Source organism: Mustela nigripes, chromosome 6 (assembly GCF_022355385.1).
Source record: "Mustela nigripes isolate SB6536 chromosome 6, MUSNIG.SB6536, whole genome shotgun sequence".
NCBI lineage: Eukaryota > Metazoa > Chordata > Mammalia > Carnivora > Mustelidae > Mustela > Mustela nigripes.
In genome coordinates this window covers 69,228,818-69,247,121 of record NC_081562.1, presented here as the reverse complement: position 1 = coordinate 69,247,121, position 18,304 = coordinate 69,228,818, and the positions used below count along the sequence as shown (strand labels likewise).

The 18,304-nt window shown below is 39.9% G+C and overlaps 1 protein-coding gene across 3 annotated transcripts in view; it reads right to left on the bottom strand.

The window, feature by feature from the left end:
• Positions 1 to 18,304, bottom strand: part of BCAT1 (branched chain amino acid transaminase 1) — a 108,020-nt gene that overhangs the window by 12,469 nt on the left and 77,247 nt on the right. For all 3 annotated transcript variants that reach the window (XM_059402803.1, XM_059402802.1, XM_059402804.1), the window contains exons 6-8: positions 14,314 to 14,477; positions 7,572 to 7,714; positions 2,571 to 2,656 (exon numbers count right to left, since the gene is read on the bottom strand). In XM_059402803.1, the coding sequence (XP_059258786.1) occupies positions 2,571 to 2,656; positions 7,572 to 7,714; positions 14,314 to 14,477 (393 nt within the window). The remainder of the gene's footprint in view (positions 1 to 2,570; positions 2,657 to 7,571; positions 7,715 to 14,313; positions 14,478 to 18,304) is intronic.

The window sequence follows — 18,304 nt, the reverse complement described above, 5'->3', positions numbered from 1 at the left end:
GCACCCCCAATGCTAATTAGGGTGCGCTCTATGTTAAGAGTGTCTTGAACCCTATTTAGCATAAAAGAATGTATCAAATAGGGGCACCTGGGTGGCTCAGTGGGTTGAGCCGCTGCCTTCGGCTCGGGTCATGATCTCAGGGTCCTGGGATCGAGTCCCGCATCGGGCTCCCTGCTCAGCAGGGAGCCTGCTTCCCTTTCTCTCTCTCTGCCTGCCTCTTTTGTCTACTGTGATCTCTCTCTGTCAAATAAATAAATAAAATCTTTAAAAAAAAAAAAAAAGAATGTATCATATAATATTAATAATTACAGCTACCATTTATTGAGCACCCACTGTGTGCCAAATTCTCTCACTTTTAAGGGGGATATTATCATCCCCATTTCAAGGATAAGGTAACTTAGGTTCAAGGAGAGGCTAGATGACATCCCTAAATCCACACAGTTACTTAAGCGCAGAAACTGAACTTGAACTCAGGTCCGATCTGACTGGCTCCAAAATTCCTTCTATCTCTACTGGGTCTTTCATGGAGTAAAAACATAGACTGAGTTTCACTATCTGAAATATTTCATTATTTTAAAACATAGAAAGTATACTTGGACTTTGAGAAATTACACTGTATATTTCCTTTCTTCCTAAATTCACTGATTCAGTTGACTTTATAGCAGAAATCCTCTTCCTGTCTTTAGTATCTCCTTAGGTCAGATTTCATCACTGAATTATTGGTATAACCTCATCAGCTTCTGCCGAACCATTTGAACTTTTATTTGCTTGAAGATAGGAAATGGAAAAAAAAAAAAAAAAACCTGATGTTTTTAAGCTATTTGCTTAAACAATCTGTTTAATACTCATTCTTCAATCTGTTTCATTCTCATTCTTTTATGTTAATGGTTAAAGTTCAAAGCCTGTCTCATCTTATTTAAAAAAAATATTCTCTGTTGCTTTCTTTTTTAATAAGATGAGAGTATTTTTAAAAACATACAGATCCACGATAAAAATGAAAATCACAGCCCTTGGCTGTGATTTAAAACATTAGAAGAAGAAGGTATCATGCTGTAAGTATGATTTGAAAGGGTAGGAAAATATGTCTGCAATAGAAATATGGCTTTTTGCAAGTTTCAATTTATCTCAGTCTGCAATTGCAATTATGTTGTTCAAAGGTAAATAAATAAATAAATAAATAAATTCCAGAAAATCAGCCAAGTTAACTGAAAACAAGATGAGCTCTGTGTTCTGGAAAAGAAGAAAAAAATCTCTTGTAAATAAACAGAATTGTTTTTACTCTGCTCACCCTTACTTATCTTTGGACAATTTCCCCTGTCTGGCAAGTAATGGTAACCCCCCACATGCCTCTTGGCATTTATGTCTCACTGTTTTCAAATAGCTTTTAAAATAAATTACAGCTGAGGAGTCGAGGAAAAACTTCCTCCATAATGACCTATTTTTTGAGCTAGCAAATCATTAGTGTGGGAAAGCATTTCCACTTGCAGCTTGTCATCAAACCTTCTGTACATGGTTGACTTTTTTTCTTTAATAAAACAAAAATTACTGAGCTTCGAAAATACATCTTTCCAACTGCAAACATATTTAGGACAGGGCAAGCTGCTTGAAATGACACCAACAGTTTGCAAATGTCATGCCCAATGTGCCAGCCGGCATGTGGCAGTTGGGTCTTGTCTACTTCAGAGTTTTGTAGAATTATTTATAGCACATTTCCTCTACTTCCAAAGCTTTTTCCAGAAAACTATGCTAGTCCTCTCCTAGAAAATACGTGCGTTCCCAAACATTTGTGCTATTAATACTGTTTGACCACAGTGCGCTCAAAGTCTTTTCATGTCCCTTGGAGACCACTGTAACACACGGGTCAAAAGTTCCATCCAAGAACCTTTGCCAGATAACCAACTCTTCCAACATTCATCTTGAGTATGTTATAAATGTCATTTCAATACCAAATGGCTTAACGTGCTTGCCTGTGTCACATGGATGAGAAGCTCTACTGAAAACAACTACATTTGCTTGAGTGTTTTGACTTTAAAATAAGCATGTATGTGAATTGGGGAGGACAGGGGGCAGGAAGGAAGGGGGAAAAAGGCAGCCAAACTAATAATGTGATGTTAGTAAACATTTATATGTCAGTAAAATTCTTTAATTTCTCTGACTAGCATGGTTACATTGGAATAAATAGAGGAAGGGCAGAACTAGAAATCGCTGCCGACTAGAAACAACACACTCAGATGTGAGAAGTTTAGGATGGGCAAAATGGTAGCACGTGGAGTATAAACCAGGTGAGCTGGTAGGAGACACCTGGCAAAGAGTGTGAGATTAGTACTAGAAGACTTCCTCACTAGGATAACTCGCCAAACTGCTTTCTCTCCGCCCTTCCTACAGACAATACTTATTTAGCAGTGTTGCCAAGACAGTCCATCTGGAAGAGTTATTTCGGCTCAAGTTCAGATTTAAAGATTAGATAACACTGGATGGAACGACAGAATATTATTTCGACACGAAGCCGGGCTTATTTCGATTGATTTTTGTTTCATGCTTATAAAGTTGTTCCTGTCAAAGGCACCCACCCACTTGCGTGCCAGGTCCAGAATGCTCTGCCTCGTCACTCCTGGAAGAATGATGCCATCTAGTGGAGGAGTTGCCAGTTCTTCCTCTGTCAATTAGAAATTGGAATATTTTCAAACTTGAACGACATTAGCCATGCCTTATATTAACAGCCACTTAAAAAAAACTGTTTCTCGCAACTTTGCTGATAATAAACATGAAGATGATGTTACCAGTCTGCATTACCTAACTTTCCAAATCAATTCGCACTCCAGGTAAATCTTTATTTAAAAAAAAAAAAAAAAAAAAAAAAGAGGAGGAGGAAGAATAAGGAAATAAAGCCACTCATCGAATCATCTTCAATGTATCCTTGCCTAGTAAAACCTGAGAAGATGTTCCACTTCCAAACAGTAAGAGGAACCTTCTGAAGTCAAAATTTACCTCCGTGGATTAACGCTGGTTAGTGATTAGGATCGTGTACCTAGATTGGATTGGATACAGGAACACTGATCATTATTACCAAACCATCTGAGACTCCCGTGGAGGACAGGAAGTACGTTTGCTTCTTCAGGTTGGTCACCGTTTCTACACTGCCCTTTAGAGGTATCCCTATCTATAATGATTTTCAAACCTGGAGGGATATCCACATCAAAGAGGGAGAGATACTGACTTCATACCTCTATGACTCAAATGTTAATGCGCTCAAGGTAGGCTCAAGCATGGATATGGCTAACAAAGAAAAAGAGAGGAAAACAAGAAATCCAAAAGATCAAAACATAAGTCCAAGTGTGATTCATGGAGAGCCAAGGCTGAGACACTGTTGTACTGTGAGAAGGATCACATGCATTACTAACCAACACGGGGGCCGGTATGATGATCTGTCTGCGGGATCCGACAACCGCACAAGCTCTCCTTACAGGAAAAGTCTGGTACTCAACTTCCCCTTCTCCTCCCCACATCTGGCACCCAGGAGTCTAATCTAGGGGGGGAAATTTAAGCCTTAAATCACCACTCTATAAAGATGTTGAACCTTGTAACAGATATGCTGCTTATCGTTTACTTGCAGAGCAATAAACAGCATATGCTTGAAAGGATTGCCAGGTAGCAAGAACTGTAGAAATCACAGTGGTTTCCGTAAGCTCCCCAAGCCAGTTTAAGTAGCTAAAAAGGACTTCAGAAATCACCTCACGCAATCCTTACTTTCCAGAAAAAGAGAGAGGCTCTCTAAACATAAATGACTTGCAAGATTGGTGACACCGGGGGAGAGTCAGGATCAGAGCTTATGTGTCCCAACACTGGGGCCACTGTCTTTTCTTTTAGTATCCTGTGGTCGGGGCTCCCCTACACCCCTGTGGTTCCCCCAGACATCCCCAACAAACAAGCTGTCTGAAAGACCAAAACCCTACCTTCATGCCTGTGTCCCCCGAACTTGGTGCTGTGCCTGGCCCAGTGTGGTACGTAATAAGTGTTTCCGCATTAAAAAATAAATAAATGAATGAATGAATAACCCTTTTTTCCTAGGAGACAGCAGTATGATTTTTTGGAAGTTTGTTTCTAAAAATCATCTGCTGAAAACCACTTTCTGGAAAGGAGAAAATTTGTTCTTGGCAATGGTCATAGGGCTACTTTTTGTCATGTTTAGAAGTGTTGATCTCAAAATAAACCTGTGTGTTGCGATAGCTAGCTAGCTGGACACATAAATGTGGGGATCTGTGTGTATGTGTGTGTGTGCGTGTGTGCGCAGACCCCACACCGAGAGACAAACATACTTCCAGCGCCTCCGAACTGGACCTTTCCTAAAGCTTGCTGAGCTCTAAGACTACATAAAGTTAAATAAAAACAGAGGCCTTGGATGGGCAAGTGCAGTTCTGTGAAATATACTTAACACCCAAAACTGCAACCACTAGCCTAAGGTCAAGGCACAGAACATCTGTTTCTCTGGTTGCCAGACAGAGATGATGACATGACAACATTTGGGTGAGAAATATTCATTTTCCTCTGCAACCACAAACATGCTTACAAGAGCCAGAACTGGCTCCAGATTGCCCAACATGAGGAAAACAGAGCCTACAAATACAACTTGTTTTTGACAAAGAAATCATTGGTAGGAGATGAAGAATTTAGAAGCAGTAACGGCAGATGTCATCTGTGACATCCCAAAGTCAATTTCTAATAAAAAATTCATTATTTTTTTTAAATTATAGTTTGTATAGGGTTTGTAGTGCCCAAACACTGTCAGCACAAGGATTATTTATTCAACAAATAATATATTGAAGGCCTACCCTCTGCAGTTGTCTTATCTGTGCACCGTGCGTATAAAAGTGAACAGAACGGACATAATTCCTGTTTACTTTCTAATAGGTAGAGGCAAACAAGTATTATGTTAAATATACATGAGACTATGGAGGAAAAAAAAAAAAGGAAAGAAAAGAGGGAAGGCAGAGGGAAATGCCAGGAGTGATAGGGGAGGGAACCTGCCATTTATTAAGATGCTTGAGGAAAGTCTTACTGAGAAAGGGATATGTGGGCAAAGACTGGAGAGCAGGGAGCAAGCCATGCACACATCTGAGGAAGGAGGGCGCCACAAACAAAGTCTACAAATGCCTGATGTCTGAGAAGGCTCATGGGGCCCACGCAGACCGTGGCAATATTCACTGCCATGATCATTCTCCCAACTAACTCTAAACTCAGCCACACAACTGGGTCTTATTTTCAGGGTAGCTCCAGAGACTAGGGCAAGGTCAAATGGTTTGTTCCAGCTGTGAATAGTAAGCATGTTTGGTAAATTACTCAGCGACACAGTGAGGCAGAGAATCAGTGCTGTGTGATCTTGTTCGCAGGGTCGCTGTTACTAGAATCAAAACCACATGAGTTACCGGCCCAGTACCACGGATAGCTACAGTTCACAGCACTGGGCTATGAGGACAGATTATTTACTTGGTATACCTTTCTGGGACAGCCATCTTGTCCAAAAGGGGCAGTGAGTGTGCTCATAGAAAGATGGCAGGTTTTTACTGAAAGGACTCTACTCAGACCTCCGAGGGGTAAAGTTTGTGAAAATCAATATTATTTTGTTGATTTTCAACTCATTATTCTTTGAATTTTCCAAAAGTTACATGGTATAAATCAAAGGTACTATAGAGTTCTTTTAGTGTCATCTTTTGTTTTTAGCCCAAAGGTCATTCCTGACATTTTATTGACTTCTCTCGTGGTATTGTCCAAACATTTACTGTACTTTTTTTCTCCTTATTTCAAATTTTATTTGCTCTGTTAGGTGAACACCCACAAGTTGAAAAAGCATTAAAACTAAAGCCATCTCAGGCAACCATAACAGTTAACTTCTAAGATCTGATATATTTTCTAAGAGCCAAAAGACAAATTCACTCATGTCTATTCTGACCTTTAAAAGTCATGGTGGAAATGGTTCTTGATTGTTGTTTGGATAACGGGTAATTTTTCGCCAGGACAAGTTTCTAGGGTTTCTGTTTTAAATCGTGTAGCTCTGATTCAGACTGTACTTAAATCCTGACATCTCCCATCCATAAATAATGATGTTACCACTTCTGTATGATGTATTTTTTTTGTAAGGGTTGTGTGGTTTTCTTGGGGGGAAGGAGGTTTGGAGGTGGGAGTGGGCAGGTAGAAAGGAGTTGAATCAATATATTTTCTCCTAAATACCGAGTGTAAAACTGGCTGTCATCTTTCAAGCATAGCTTTTGAAATATGTCATTTGCAATGACTCAAATTTAGAAATCACAAACATTCCAGTATAAATTTTGTTTCTAAACAGTGCCAAGCACAAAGAATAGAAATGGAAGAATCAGCATGATCTGCATCTGGCTTTTCAAATGTCAAGGATTACCAATGGCCAACCCAAGGACAAGGTGTACTCACCACACCTGTTTATTCTACAACTGACTGGAATATAAGGCTCATCTTATTAGTCTGCAACTAATGCTCAAATTAGTGCATAGCTCTGAAGTCAGCCACATCTGAATCACCATTTTCCTCTATAAGTAGCCAAAAACCAAAAGAGCAATAGAAGTTACTGTAGCTACTTTAAAAGAAAAAGTTCACTAAAAATTTTAATTGAAATGAATACTCAGACTTTACAAATATTTGGAAACTTATATCTCTAGTCTCTATACTCAGTACTGTGAAAAGAAAAGCCTAAGAACTTAAACAAACCTAAAAAGATGTTTTTAAATTTTTATGACTATTAAAATTCTAATGGAAATAAATGCATATATATGTACTGTCCCCCATTATTGGTCATTTCATCCAATACCATAGACATTGTCAACATTTTGCTAAACCCCTATGGTCTCTGCCAACTAACTGAAAAAATAGAAAAGAAAGATACTGAGCATTCAGGATATTTAAGGCAATGAAGAAATACAGATTTTTATAGTAGACACATATTAACAGTCTTGAATGAACTAGGATCTAAGTACAATTCCCAAAATGGACCAATGTGCCCTTAAAAATAGTGTGTTTTAATCAAATTGAGCTCCAGAGTAAACCTGGAAGATTTCTGATATATTATCAAAATATGCAGAAAGGGCAACAACTGTTACATGACTTTTAGCAAGAAAATACACTAAATGTCCTATCAGTAGAATCAGCAGACTACACTTGTAACTACAACATTTTCAGCCTATAGCATATGATGAATGGCCATTGAATTGACCGGAGACTGATCTCCAAATGCAAGGGATTTGGGATAGGAAAATGGGTAAGAAGACAGCAGAGGGAATAAGGCAATACATCTTCAAAGCACGGAGATTTAAATTCCTTAAGTTGACATCTCCATAATAAGCACCTCTAGAGCCCAAACCCCCAAACAAAACTTTTCTCAGTTATGTGAATTTACACTCATTTCTACTTGAACAACAAAAGCACAGTAGTTCTTAGCCTTTGGGCTCATGCTACTTATTCCTTATTCTAAGGTCCTCGTTCCTTTTTCTCTTGCCTCATTTAAAATGATTGACAAATTGCAAAGAGCTGAAATTGGAGTGAATTACCTCCATCTTCATTTATCCAGTAAAGAAAAAGATTCATAGTTCCAACTTCAGTTATCTGATTATCTTCTCCGTAGAGCCACAGAACCTGCTGACAGCCGTGATCCGCGGCTTCACATTGGGCAAAAAGGGATGAGCCGTAATTCCTTTTCAGAAAGAGAAAACATATTGACTGTGAATATACCACCCTTCTTATGCTATCTTCCCTACTTTAATTTGTATACAGATGTAGTCAGTGCACCATGCCTTTTACATGTGTGTGCATGTATATTCTCTAGTTAACTGCATAACATTAAAGGAAACTCATTCGACAGACTAAATGATTTAACTGCACTCACGTGAGCGACAGAGAAAGAACAGAGCAAAATTGTGGCATCCTAAATTGAAAAGTAGAGATATTGAGGACAAAGGTAGATAGCCAAGTTAATGGTAACAGTTAAAAGTTCTTAGGTATTTTTTCAACTTCCAAGAAATTATCTGTGGGTATTTCATGGAAACCTCACACCAGTACTGTACGTTAGCCAAACGTGTATCAAATTACATGAAGTAGCAAAGCACCAAATTGTGCTCTCTTAACGGAGACCTTTCGATAATATCCAAGAGACAGCGAACGCCCAATGTCTATATTCTCCAAAGGGTGGGACAAAATGTTAAAAATCCTGATTTTTAACCAAACGTATTCCAAAAGCCCATTTTGTTCAACCTGCACTATTTATCCTAGATTATTCAAAATCAAAGAAAGATAACACATCTTCCTAGAATAACAGTTTAGTTTAACAATATTTTATTAAATTTGTTATCTTTCATCAAACTTGAATGAGAAAGTTATGGAGTATATTACAACATGTGGATGAATGTTTTAGATAATACGTAAAAGTCCTCAAATAACTATGATGTTTGCTTGCCTCCCTAAGCCCCTGGTTGTATAATTCACTTTCCTCGGTTTTCACAGGATATTAGCAAACAAGTTTGAGAAGAACTACCACATGATAGTCGAGGGCTTGGAAAGGAAACCTAAACCTACCCTTGGATTATGACGCCCCCCACCCCAAGCACGTGGAAACAAAATACTACAGTAACTACTACAAAGCATTAACGTCAGCGTCCACCAAATATCCACCTAGGCCTTTTAAAGTGCCTCTTTTACATTTGGTCGAGATCAAAATGTCTAATTGAAAGTATCAGTTAAGCACTAGAGCCCCATTCACTGTGGCTGTCTGCCATTTTCATCCCACTATATTCTCTTTGGGCCCTCCGTTGGAGCCAAGTCAATCTGCTTGGTTTGACTGGAAGTCATTATACCTTGCCCTACACAACTGAATTAAAGGGTGGGCATGTGGCTGCTCATATAAGCCCTTTTTTGAGTGATTCACTCATTCATTTTAATGTAGGGAAACTGAAAGCTGTTATTTTACCCTTTGGGGGTAATGGCAGCCTGTTTGCTCTGACATAAGCTTGGCATCTATTGTGTTCACGATCACTACCCTTCACAGGAGAAGGCATCTGAAATAGGAGAGCCCAAGGCTAACGTACAGGCAGAAGCTCCCACAAGAGATGGAGGGAGGAAAGAACCAGAAGGAAGGGCAAGAGAGAGAGAAACAGACTGGGTAGAAGGATAGCGGGTGAGCAGGACATACACAAGGGCAAAAGAGACTTGGCAACAATGATCTGAGCCCCTAGTGGGTCCACCGCTGCCGTCCTACGTACATGAGCCCCTCAATTAATTTCCTGCTTAAGATGATTTGAGTCTGTTTCTTTTTTTTTTCTTTTTTCTTTTTAAGTAATCTCTACACCCTCTGTGAGGCATGAACCCACAAGCCCAAGATCAAGAGTTACACGTTTCACTGACTGAGCAAGCCAGGCACCCTTTGAGTTGGTTTTCTGATTTGTAACTCCAAGAATATTGACAAATAACTAAAACATTATAGAAAAACTATGGGAAATAGGCCTTACATTATATGGCTACATGGGTCATGAATTTATTCACATCAAAGTCATAGAAGATTCATTAAAAGAATTTCAAAATGGGGCACCTAGTTGGCCCAGTCAGTTGAGCATCTGACTTGATTCTGGCACAGGTCATTATCTTGTAATCTCTGGATCACAGGATCGAGCCCCACATGGGGCTCCAAACCCAGTGCAGAGTCTGCTTGGGATTCTCTCCCCCTTCACTTCTCCCACTGTTCGTGCTCATTCTCTGTCTTGCAAAAATAAATAAATCTTTTTTTTTTTTTTTAAGATTTTATTTGTTTGACAGACAGAGATCACAAGAAGGCAGAGAGGCAGGCAGAGAGAAAGAAAGGGAAGCAGACTCCCTGCCGAGCAGAGAGCCCGATGCGGGGCTTGATCCCAGGACCCTGGGATCATGACCCGAGCTGAAGGCAGAGGCTTTAATCCACTGAGCCACCCAGGCACCCCAAAACAAATAAATCTTAAAAAAAAAAAAAAAAAAACAACAACCTTCAAAATGCAGATAATAAAATGAAAATTAGCAGCCAATCTAGAGAGTATATAATGCTTTATATAGGTTTTGTTTGATAACTATAAAAAGCTGGACCACCCAGATTCAGAATTAATGCTAAATAAGCAACAGTGGAGTTAAAATTATGAATACTTTTCAATAATGGAGGATAAATGAAACTTTAGCAGCAGTCCAATAGAAAGAGCATGGGATTGGGGCCAGTGGACTTTAGTACAGCTCTTGAACTTCTACTATTTGGCTATGTGTGCACTTAAGTGAGTCAGTTCATATTTTTGCCTTAATGGATTCATCTGGCAAATATGAATACTTTATACACTGCATGGGCTATTTGGAAAAAATGAAGCAATAACAATAAAAGCTCAGAAACAGCTCATGTGAGCCTCTTATAGCCTAATAAAATCAAGTTTTTCAAAAAAATATCTCTTCTAGGGCACCTGGGTGGCTCAGTTGGCTAAGTGACTGCCTTTGGCTCCGGTTATGATCCTGGAGGCCCAGATCTCAGCAGGGAGTCTGCTTCTCCCTCTTACTATCTACCTCCTCACACCACCCCATGCTCTCTTTCTCACTCTCAAATAAACAAACAAATAAATAAATCTTTAAAAAAAAAAAACTCTTTGGGGCACCTGGGTGGGTAAAATTAAAGTAAAAATAAATTAATTTGCTAATTAATTAATTAAGATAGAGTGGGGGCAGGGCCAATTCTTTCCATATTAACAAGGAAACTAAGAAATCGGGAATAAAGATGTTCCAATGATGAAAGACCTTCCTCCAACTCAGTGTTTCTAAACTTTGTTTTCACTTTAAAAAACTCTGATGCTCATAGAACTACCCTATAATCCAGCAATTACACGATTAGGTATTTATCCAAAGAATACAAAAATAGTGATTTGAAGGGGCACATGCACACAAGTGTTTACAGCAGCAATATCCACAATAGCCAAATTATGGAAAGAGCCTAGATATCCACTGATTGAGGATAAAGAAGATGTGGTGCCCGCACGCGCGCACACACATACAGACAGACAGACAGACACAGGAATATTACACAGCCATCAAAAAGAACAAAATCTTGCTATTTACAATGACGTGGGTGGAGCTAGAAGGTATTATGCTAAGTGAAATAAATCAGTCAGAGAAAGACTAATACCGTATGATTTCAGTCTTTTTTTTTTTTTTTAAGATTTTATTTATTTATTTGATAGAGAGAGCGAGAGCGAGCACAGGCAGACAGAGTGGAAGGCAGAGGCAGAGGGAGAAGCAGGCTCCCTGCGGAGCAAGGAGCCGGATGCGGGACTCGATCCCAGGACGCTGGGACCATGACCTGAGCCGAAGGCAGCTGCCCAACCAACTGAGCCACCCAGGCGTCCCCATGATTTCAGTCTTATGTGGAATTTAAGAAACAAAGCTGATGAACATAGGGGAAGGGAAGGAAAATAAAACAAGATTTTGGAGGGGAAGATGAAGCCTAAGAGAGTCTTAACTATAGAGATCAAACTGAGGGTTGCTGAGGGGAGGTGTGGGGGGATATGTGGTAACTGGGTGATGGATGTTAAGGGGGGCACTTGACAAAAGGAGCACAGGGTGTTATATGCAACTGATGAATCACCGAAATCTACCCCTGAAACCAGTAATACACTATATGTTAACTAACTCGAATTTAAATTAAAAAAAAAAAAAAATTCCGATGCTTACTTAGGCTCTAGCCATGGAACCCAGAGTAGTTGGTAAAGTTGATTTTAATCTGTAACCATAGGTGAGAACCATGGTGCTAGAACTTTCCTTCAGCTGCGTAACATTGTATTACTTCTCTCACTTATGCATATTTAGATACAAAAGAATAACATTATCTCTGATGGCTTCAAAGAAGTAGAGTAATCTTAGAATAAAAAGAAAATCCAGGGCACCTGGGTCGCTCAATTGTTAAGTGTCTGCCTTCAGCTCGGGTCATGATCCCCGGGTCCTGGGATAGTGTCCCACCATTGGACTCCCTGCTTGGTGGGAAGCCTGCTTCTCCCTCTCCTACTCCCCCTGCTTGTGTTCCTTCTCTTACTGTCTCTCTCTCTGTCAGATAAATAAATAAAATCTTTTAAAAAAGTAAAAAATCCTTCTCTTTCTTCCTTAGGTTAACTGGGAAGGCAGAAATTTTCTTGAGCTGAGGAAAATCAATAGCTATTTAATAAATGTCAACTGACTACAGAGGTGCTAAAAAGCTTGGAAGGTAATTGTTGAATTAATTGGTTTAGAAAAGAAGCAATAATAAAATCTAAGGGGGCTGCCAAATGTCTTTGCCAACTAAATAAGTTGATACTAAATGAAGAATCCTATGTTCCCCTTGCACGTCTTCGGTTAAAAGACCCCCCTTTGGGTTATTGCCTTCCCGCTTGTCATTCCTGCTTTATTTATAAGACCCAATATTCTCTTCCCTAAGAGGTTTCATGCCAACTTCCACTGATCATGGCCCACCTGAGCCTAATGAGTCCAAGTATTACTTTTTTTTTATAAGAGAGTTTATTTTTTTATAGCAGTTTTAGGTTTACAGAAAAAGTGAGCAAAAAGTTCCCCCATGTCTTCTCTCCCCCTTCAGTTTCCCTTGTTAACCTCTCACATTCGTATACACTTGTCAGGACTGACGAGCCAACACTGATTCGCTAATATTAACTGAAGCCCATAGTAACAGTAGGGTTCACTCTTCGTGCTGCACAGAGAAAAGGACAGTTTTTAATTGGCCTCTAGTGATCATGGATTCTGTTCATACTGCATTATATCATCTTCATAAAAAGTTACAAACTGTCCCCAGCACTAAAACTAAATTTCCCTGCAATTCTCAACACCCCCATGTTACCTTTACCCTGGGCAGGTAGGGGGAGCTAGAAAGCAAAATCCAAAGAGGAAAAAGGAGCTTATTAGGACCTCTTCATCAAAGACGGATTGACTGACTGTAAGGTAAATTCTAGGGGAGGTTCTCACAAAGTGATACGTGTGGTGTCAGGGGTGCCTATGCTGTGTGAAGAAGTCTGAACAGGTGAAAAAGACATCAAGAAAACACCCCAAAGAAGTTGTTTCAACCTGACTAGCATAGCCCACCATCAGGAAGGAGTGCTCCACGCTAAAAGGAAAAGAAAGGGACTTCTTGGTTTAACGGACTTCGTTAGGATTTCTCTGGCTACTGAGAGAATGCAGCTGCTAAAAATGCAGGGAGGACCGGACCCCGAATTTTCTAACCTTTTTTTTTTTCTTTTTGGCAGAAACAAAAACAAAGACAAAAACAAAAACAAAACACAAAAAACAGAGGGACAACAGAGGGTTCAAACCCAGCTGTCAACATCTCTCTCACATCCCAGCCATACATCGCCAGACACTCCCAGGCCTCCCTGAGTCTGTGTGTTTTCCCTAAGCCCGGAAGTCGCCACGGCGTCACCTCCCAGGCCTACTGCTGCCTCAGTGTACACAAAAGGAAGAGCCCCCGGGTGAATCTGGCTATTTAGGCTCACCCAGAGGGGCATTCTCTGCTCACGGCCAAGTCCACCCCTGAAATTGTCTAACACTTTTCAAATGCTCTTTTATTTCCAGCCAGCTACATATGGCCAATGAGACTGGCCTGACAGAGCCAAAGCAGGGCTGTCCCTCAGCCAGCTGGCAGCAGGTACAGCTACAATCTGTGGCAATGAAGACAGCACTTGAGTGAAGCGGGCACCTTCCCCAGACAGGACTCCTTGGAGCCGGCGGAGAGCCTCGACCCCAGCAGCAGACGCTCTCTCAGGCCACCTGTCCGCCGGCTGCCAGAGCACCAGCCTCCAGGGGCAGTGAATTCAAAGCATTCGTGTTATTCCCGCTTTACTTGTCTTAGTTCTTGCTCCTGTGTAACACTCGGTGGTTCTCCCTTATAAAGCGTCACAGGTTATCCTTTGAATGAGCGCAATTTTTTTATAAAAGATTTTATTTGAGAGAGAGCGAGCACAAGCATGGAGAACAGCAGAGAGAGAGGGAGAGGGAGAAGCCGACTTTCCGCTGAGTGGGGAACCCGACACGGGGCTCGATCCCAGGACCCTGGGATCATGACCCGAGGCGAAGGCAGATCTTAACCAACCGAGCCACCCAGGTGTCCCTGAACTAGCACAATTTAACACTGAAGAATAAACACAAAACAGAAAAAGGGCATTTCAATTTGAATATTAACATATATGTACTTGGGCTGATTTGAGATGGTGATAACTGAAGGGTTGTGAGGGACTCTTAACTTTCATCAGAAACAGATTCACTTACCCTCCCATCTTGCAGTCCCCAGTCCCACCTTTCCAGGCTCTCACGTACTTCGGATTGGCCCAAAGGGACACTGGCTTAAAGGTTCCACTTGAAAAATAAGGCCCCACTGGGCTCAAGATTACAAAGATCAGGGCTTTGGTAGGCTTCTTGACTCCAAGAGAAGGCTGTGATGGAGTAAAAGTACACACAACTGTTAATGTAAATGGAGATACCTGTCTTAAAGTCTAGAACAGATCTGTAACTCTCTCCCAGAGGGGCTAAGTACGGGGGCTGTTACTTCTCAAGTTGAGTTACACAAAGCCAGATAATCTTTTAAGAACGAAACACAAAGGCCAGAGTGCTGAGAAAGGATCCATTTTGCTTTGCCTTCTGAGTTACAGTTTTAGGGGAAAAAGAAATTTATCACAACTTTTTGTGAGGAGGGCCTTGAGAGGAGAAATATGTTTTTGACAACCAGTTTTATAACACCTTGCATTGACTAGGAATTGAAAAAGGGAAGAACCCAAACATGATTTTCATCTCCAGAGAGGAAATGCAATATTTGCTTTTCTAACTTCCCTTTCTGTGTTCACAGATTACTAACCGCTTCAAGACATGCCGGGGTGGGTGTGGGGGACAGGTGGTGGGTATAGGTGAGTGTGCCATTACTATACCCCATGGTCACAGACAGGAGACGGCAAGAGGGGAGCTTCACAGAAGGCGAAGATACCAGATGACATGGAGATTCCCCAAAAAGCCAGAGGATGAAGGACTGAGGAACTTGAGTCATGAATGACAAAGATAGAACATGGTCTTTCCCCACAAACACTGGGAAAGCATAAGCCAACCACACAAAACTATGTTGTCTCCAGCACAAAACAGTTATAAGTAATTATTGAGTTGTTTCCTAAGGAGGAAAACAGAAAGACTGAAAGCTTTGAGGTTATGTATTATAAAGGCAAAAGAGACCACTGCTCTATTCTATGTGATTCAAGATCCTTGGGAATAAGAAAACGAGCACAGGACTATTACACTGACAGTCTCAGGATGAAAAAATGCTACGTCCAGTCTTCAGCAGCGTAGTGTCTGCCTACACCTACATGGTGGTTAAGAGTCTGTCATGGTAAGAATTAAGAAGGGACTCAACTCCAGCTGACCGTGTATGACCGTTTTGTTTGCCTGATGAACGGACTAAAGTGGTTCCCGGGTTTTTTTTTGGTTTTTGGTTTTTTTTTTTTTTTTTTTTCTGAATTTTATTCTGCCTCCCTTCCACTACCTAGGGGCTTTATGCCTTACTTTATGCCCAGATCATCAAAACTCGGGTAAGTAAAATATTCATAGGCATAAAAAATGCATTTGTATGTGTGCACACTGATGTCCTCTGAAAGGCATGTAACTCTCAGAAAGTGGGAAGATGATTCCATTTGTATTCCATGTGAACAAGAGACCGAGAAAGGCTTGGATGGCCAGAGTCAGCAAGCAACAATGGGTTTTGGTTTTTCACTTGTTTGGATTTGTTCTTAGTTGGGACTGAACAGGACTCCCCTACCAGTAAAGAGGGAAGAGCCTCAAAGGTTCATTTGCCCCAAAAAACTTCAGAATAATAATACATACCTGTCTTTCTTCCCAGCTTTGATAAAAATTGACTAACTTATCTCCACACTTTTATGTACCTATCAGTTAAGTAAATACAATGATACATTCATATCAGAGGAGCTTTGAAGCTTAATACTTAAAAAGAAAAGGTTTTGGACCCTCCTATTGAGTAATAAAGAGAAACTTCCCAACACAACTTAGAAATCCAATCTGCAGCACAAAACCTCAGTACTTTATCTATCCTCTCAGTTTCTGAATAAAATAGTTTATTGGTGGACAAACTGATAAGCATTTTATTAGAAACCACACAAATGTCTGAACTTTTGTCACTCTTAATTCATGTATTTTTCACAACCTGCATTACACTAGAAGCAATACCTCATCATCATGGAAATGTGGGATAAATTTCATCTTACTCATTTTCTTCCTGACTCTAATTGACAGTAAGCTTGCATTTTCTCCACTAGGTGGTGGTATAGAGAGCACAGATGGAAAAATGGAATAATCTTAGGCATGAAATCTCTTTCTGGGGGGAAAAAAAAATCAATAAACCTTCAAGTAACACTTTTATTCTTAGCAAGCAGGTAAATTATAGATGAGAAGTTTTCAATGCTGAGAGATAATGTGTTTATGTGTACTAACATTTTATTTTCTGAAATTTAAGCAAAGCCAACTCATGTTTTTTGTTTGTTTGTTTGTTTGTTTTGTTTTGTTTTCCACAAGTACTTCAAGTACTAGTGTCGATCACAGCTTGGTCACCTTCATCCTTAAATGATTACTTATATTGATTGTCTTCTCATGAAAAGAACTCTGTGACTTTATTGCAAATGCCCACACTGCTTCAAGACTGAAAATAGGTAGGTAACTGCATTAGGAAGGGAGCTTGGGGACTATCTGTTTCTAGCCTCAGGAACCATTATCTGTTTTGTCTTAATTCTCCCTTCTATCCTGGAAAGCAATTTAAATTCTGTGCTACTGCTATAATTAAGAGCAATTTCTTCTATAATATTCATTAAATGCTAAGAAACATACTTCTATAATGACCCAGTCAGGCTTCCGTTTGAATAAAGCAAAAGCCACATAAGTAAAGAGAAAATAAGAACATCTGATAAGCTGTGAAACTGTTTCAATAAGTCTCATTTCCTTATGAACATTTTTTATTCTTTTTTCTAATTTCCAGATTATTTCAATATATAAGGAATTGAGGGCTTTAAAAAAAATAATAAAAGCCATGGGAAATAAGGAATATAAAATCTCATGGATGCAAAGTATGTCACTTCTCAAGGGACCACATTGACTTAAGTTGAAATTCTGATGTGTATGAAAAAATACTCATCTTTTTATTATACCTCACAAACACATATACAAAAGTATTAAGTACATATATATTCTGCACAAAATAACAAGACCCTTGGGTATGATGGAAAATAAAGTGACGAATTCCAGGGAAAATCACCACTTCTGAGTCAGTCAGAAAATTAGTACATAAAAAGGCAGAATTTCAGAGGTTATGTGAATGATGGCAGAAAGTGTCCCAGGGGCTGAGAAGCACAGCAGCCGTGTGGAGGCTTGAGAATAATTCTGTTTAAGCATTTGTCTGTTTAAGACAAACACAGGACAGAAAAAAATAATTGGGAATAACAAGAACATTTTTCCAAAAACAGTGGCATGGCTTTTTTTTTTTTTTTTTTTTTTTATTCTAAAAAGAGCCCAATTGTTTTAGAGGAGGAAACAGTGAAGAATACTGGGCTGAGGGGCACGAGAAGAAATATGGAGAGGACCAGGGGTCCAGGCAAGGCCTTCAGTGTATGAGTTACAAAACAGAGGGATAATAAATTCGTGTAGTTTTTGTAGGAAAAATTAGTTGGTTTGGTGAATGATTAAAAAATCCTCAATAATTGTATAGTTTTTGGTTTCTAAGACATTTCAGTTATTGCCTCATCTAATCCAAGAAGCCAGGAAGTTAAGGGTTTTAATTTCAATTTTTATGTTGAAGAAACTGAGGCTCCAAACAATTTGCCCAAGGTCTCAATTATTAAGCTCTAGATCTTCTACTCTTAACCCAGACCTCTCTTTGTAATATCAAAGTTTAAAACAAGAAGTACCCAAGATTTCTTACTCTGGAAAGAGTTCAAGCCGAGGCATCTCTTGCTTCTATCTCAGCCTTCAGCATGGCCCTCACACACTACGTACCTCATGCTCAAACCCCCTCACTTTCCTGCCTCTACAATGTCTTCCTGAACTACTCCCCCTGGACCACTCTCCTTCTCCCTGTTATGGACTGAAATGTGCCTACCCCCAATTTTAAGCCCCAACCCCCCAATGTGACTAAGGAGGTCATTAAAGTCAAACAAGGTCAAAAGGGTGAGGCCCTAATTCAACAAGGCTGGTGTCCTTCTAAGAAGTGAAAGAGACA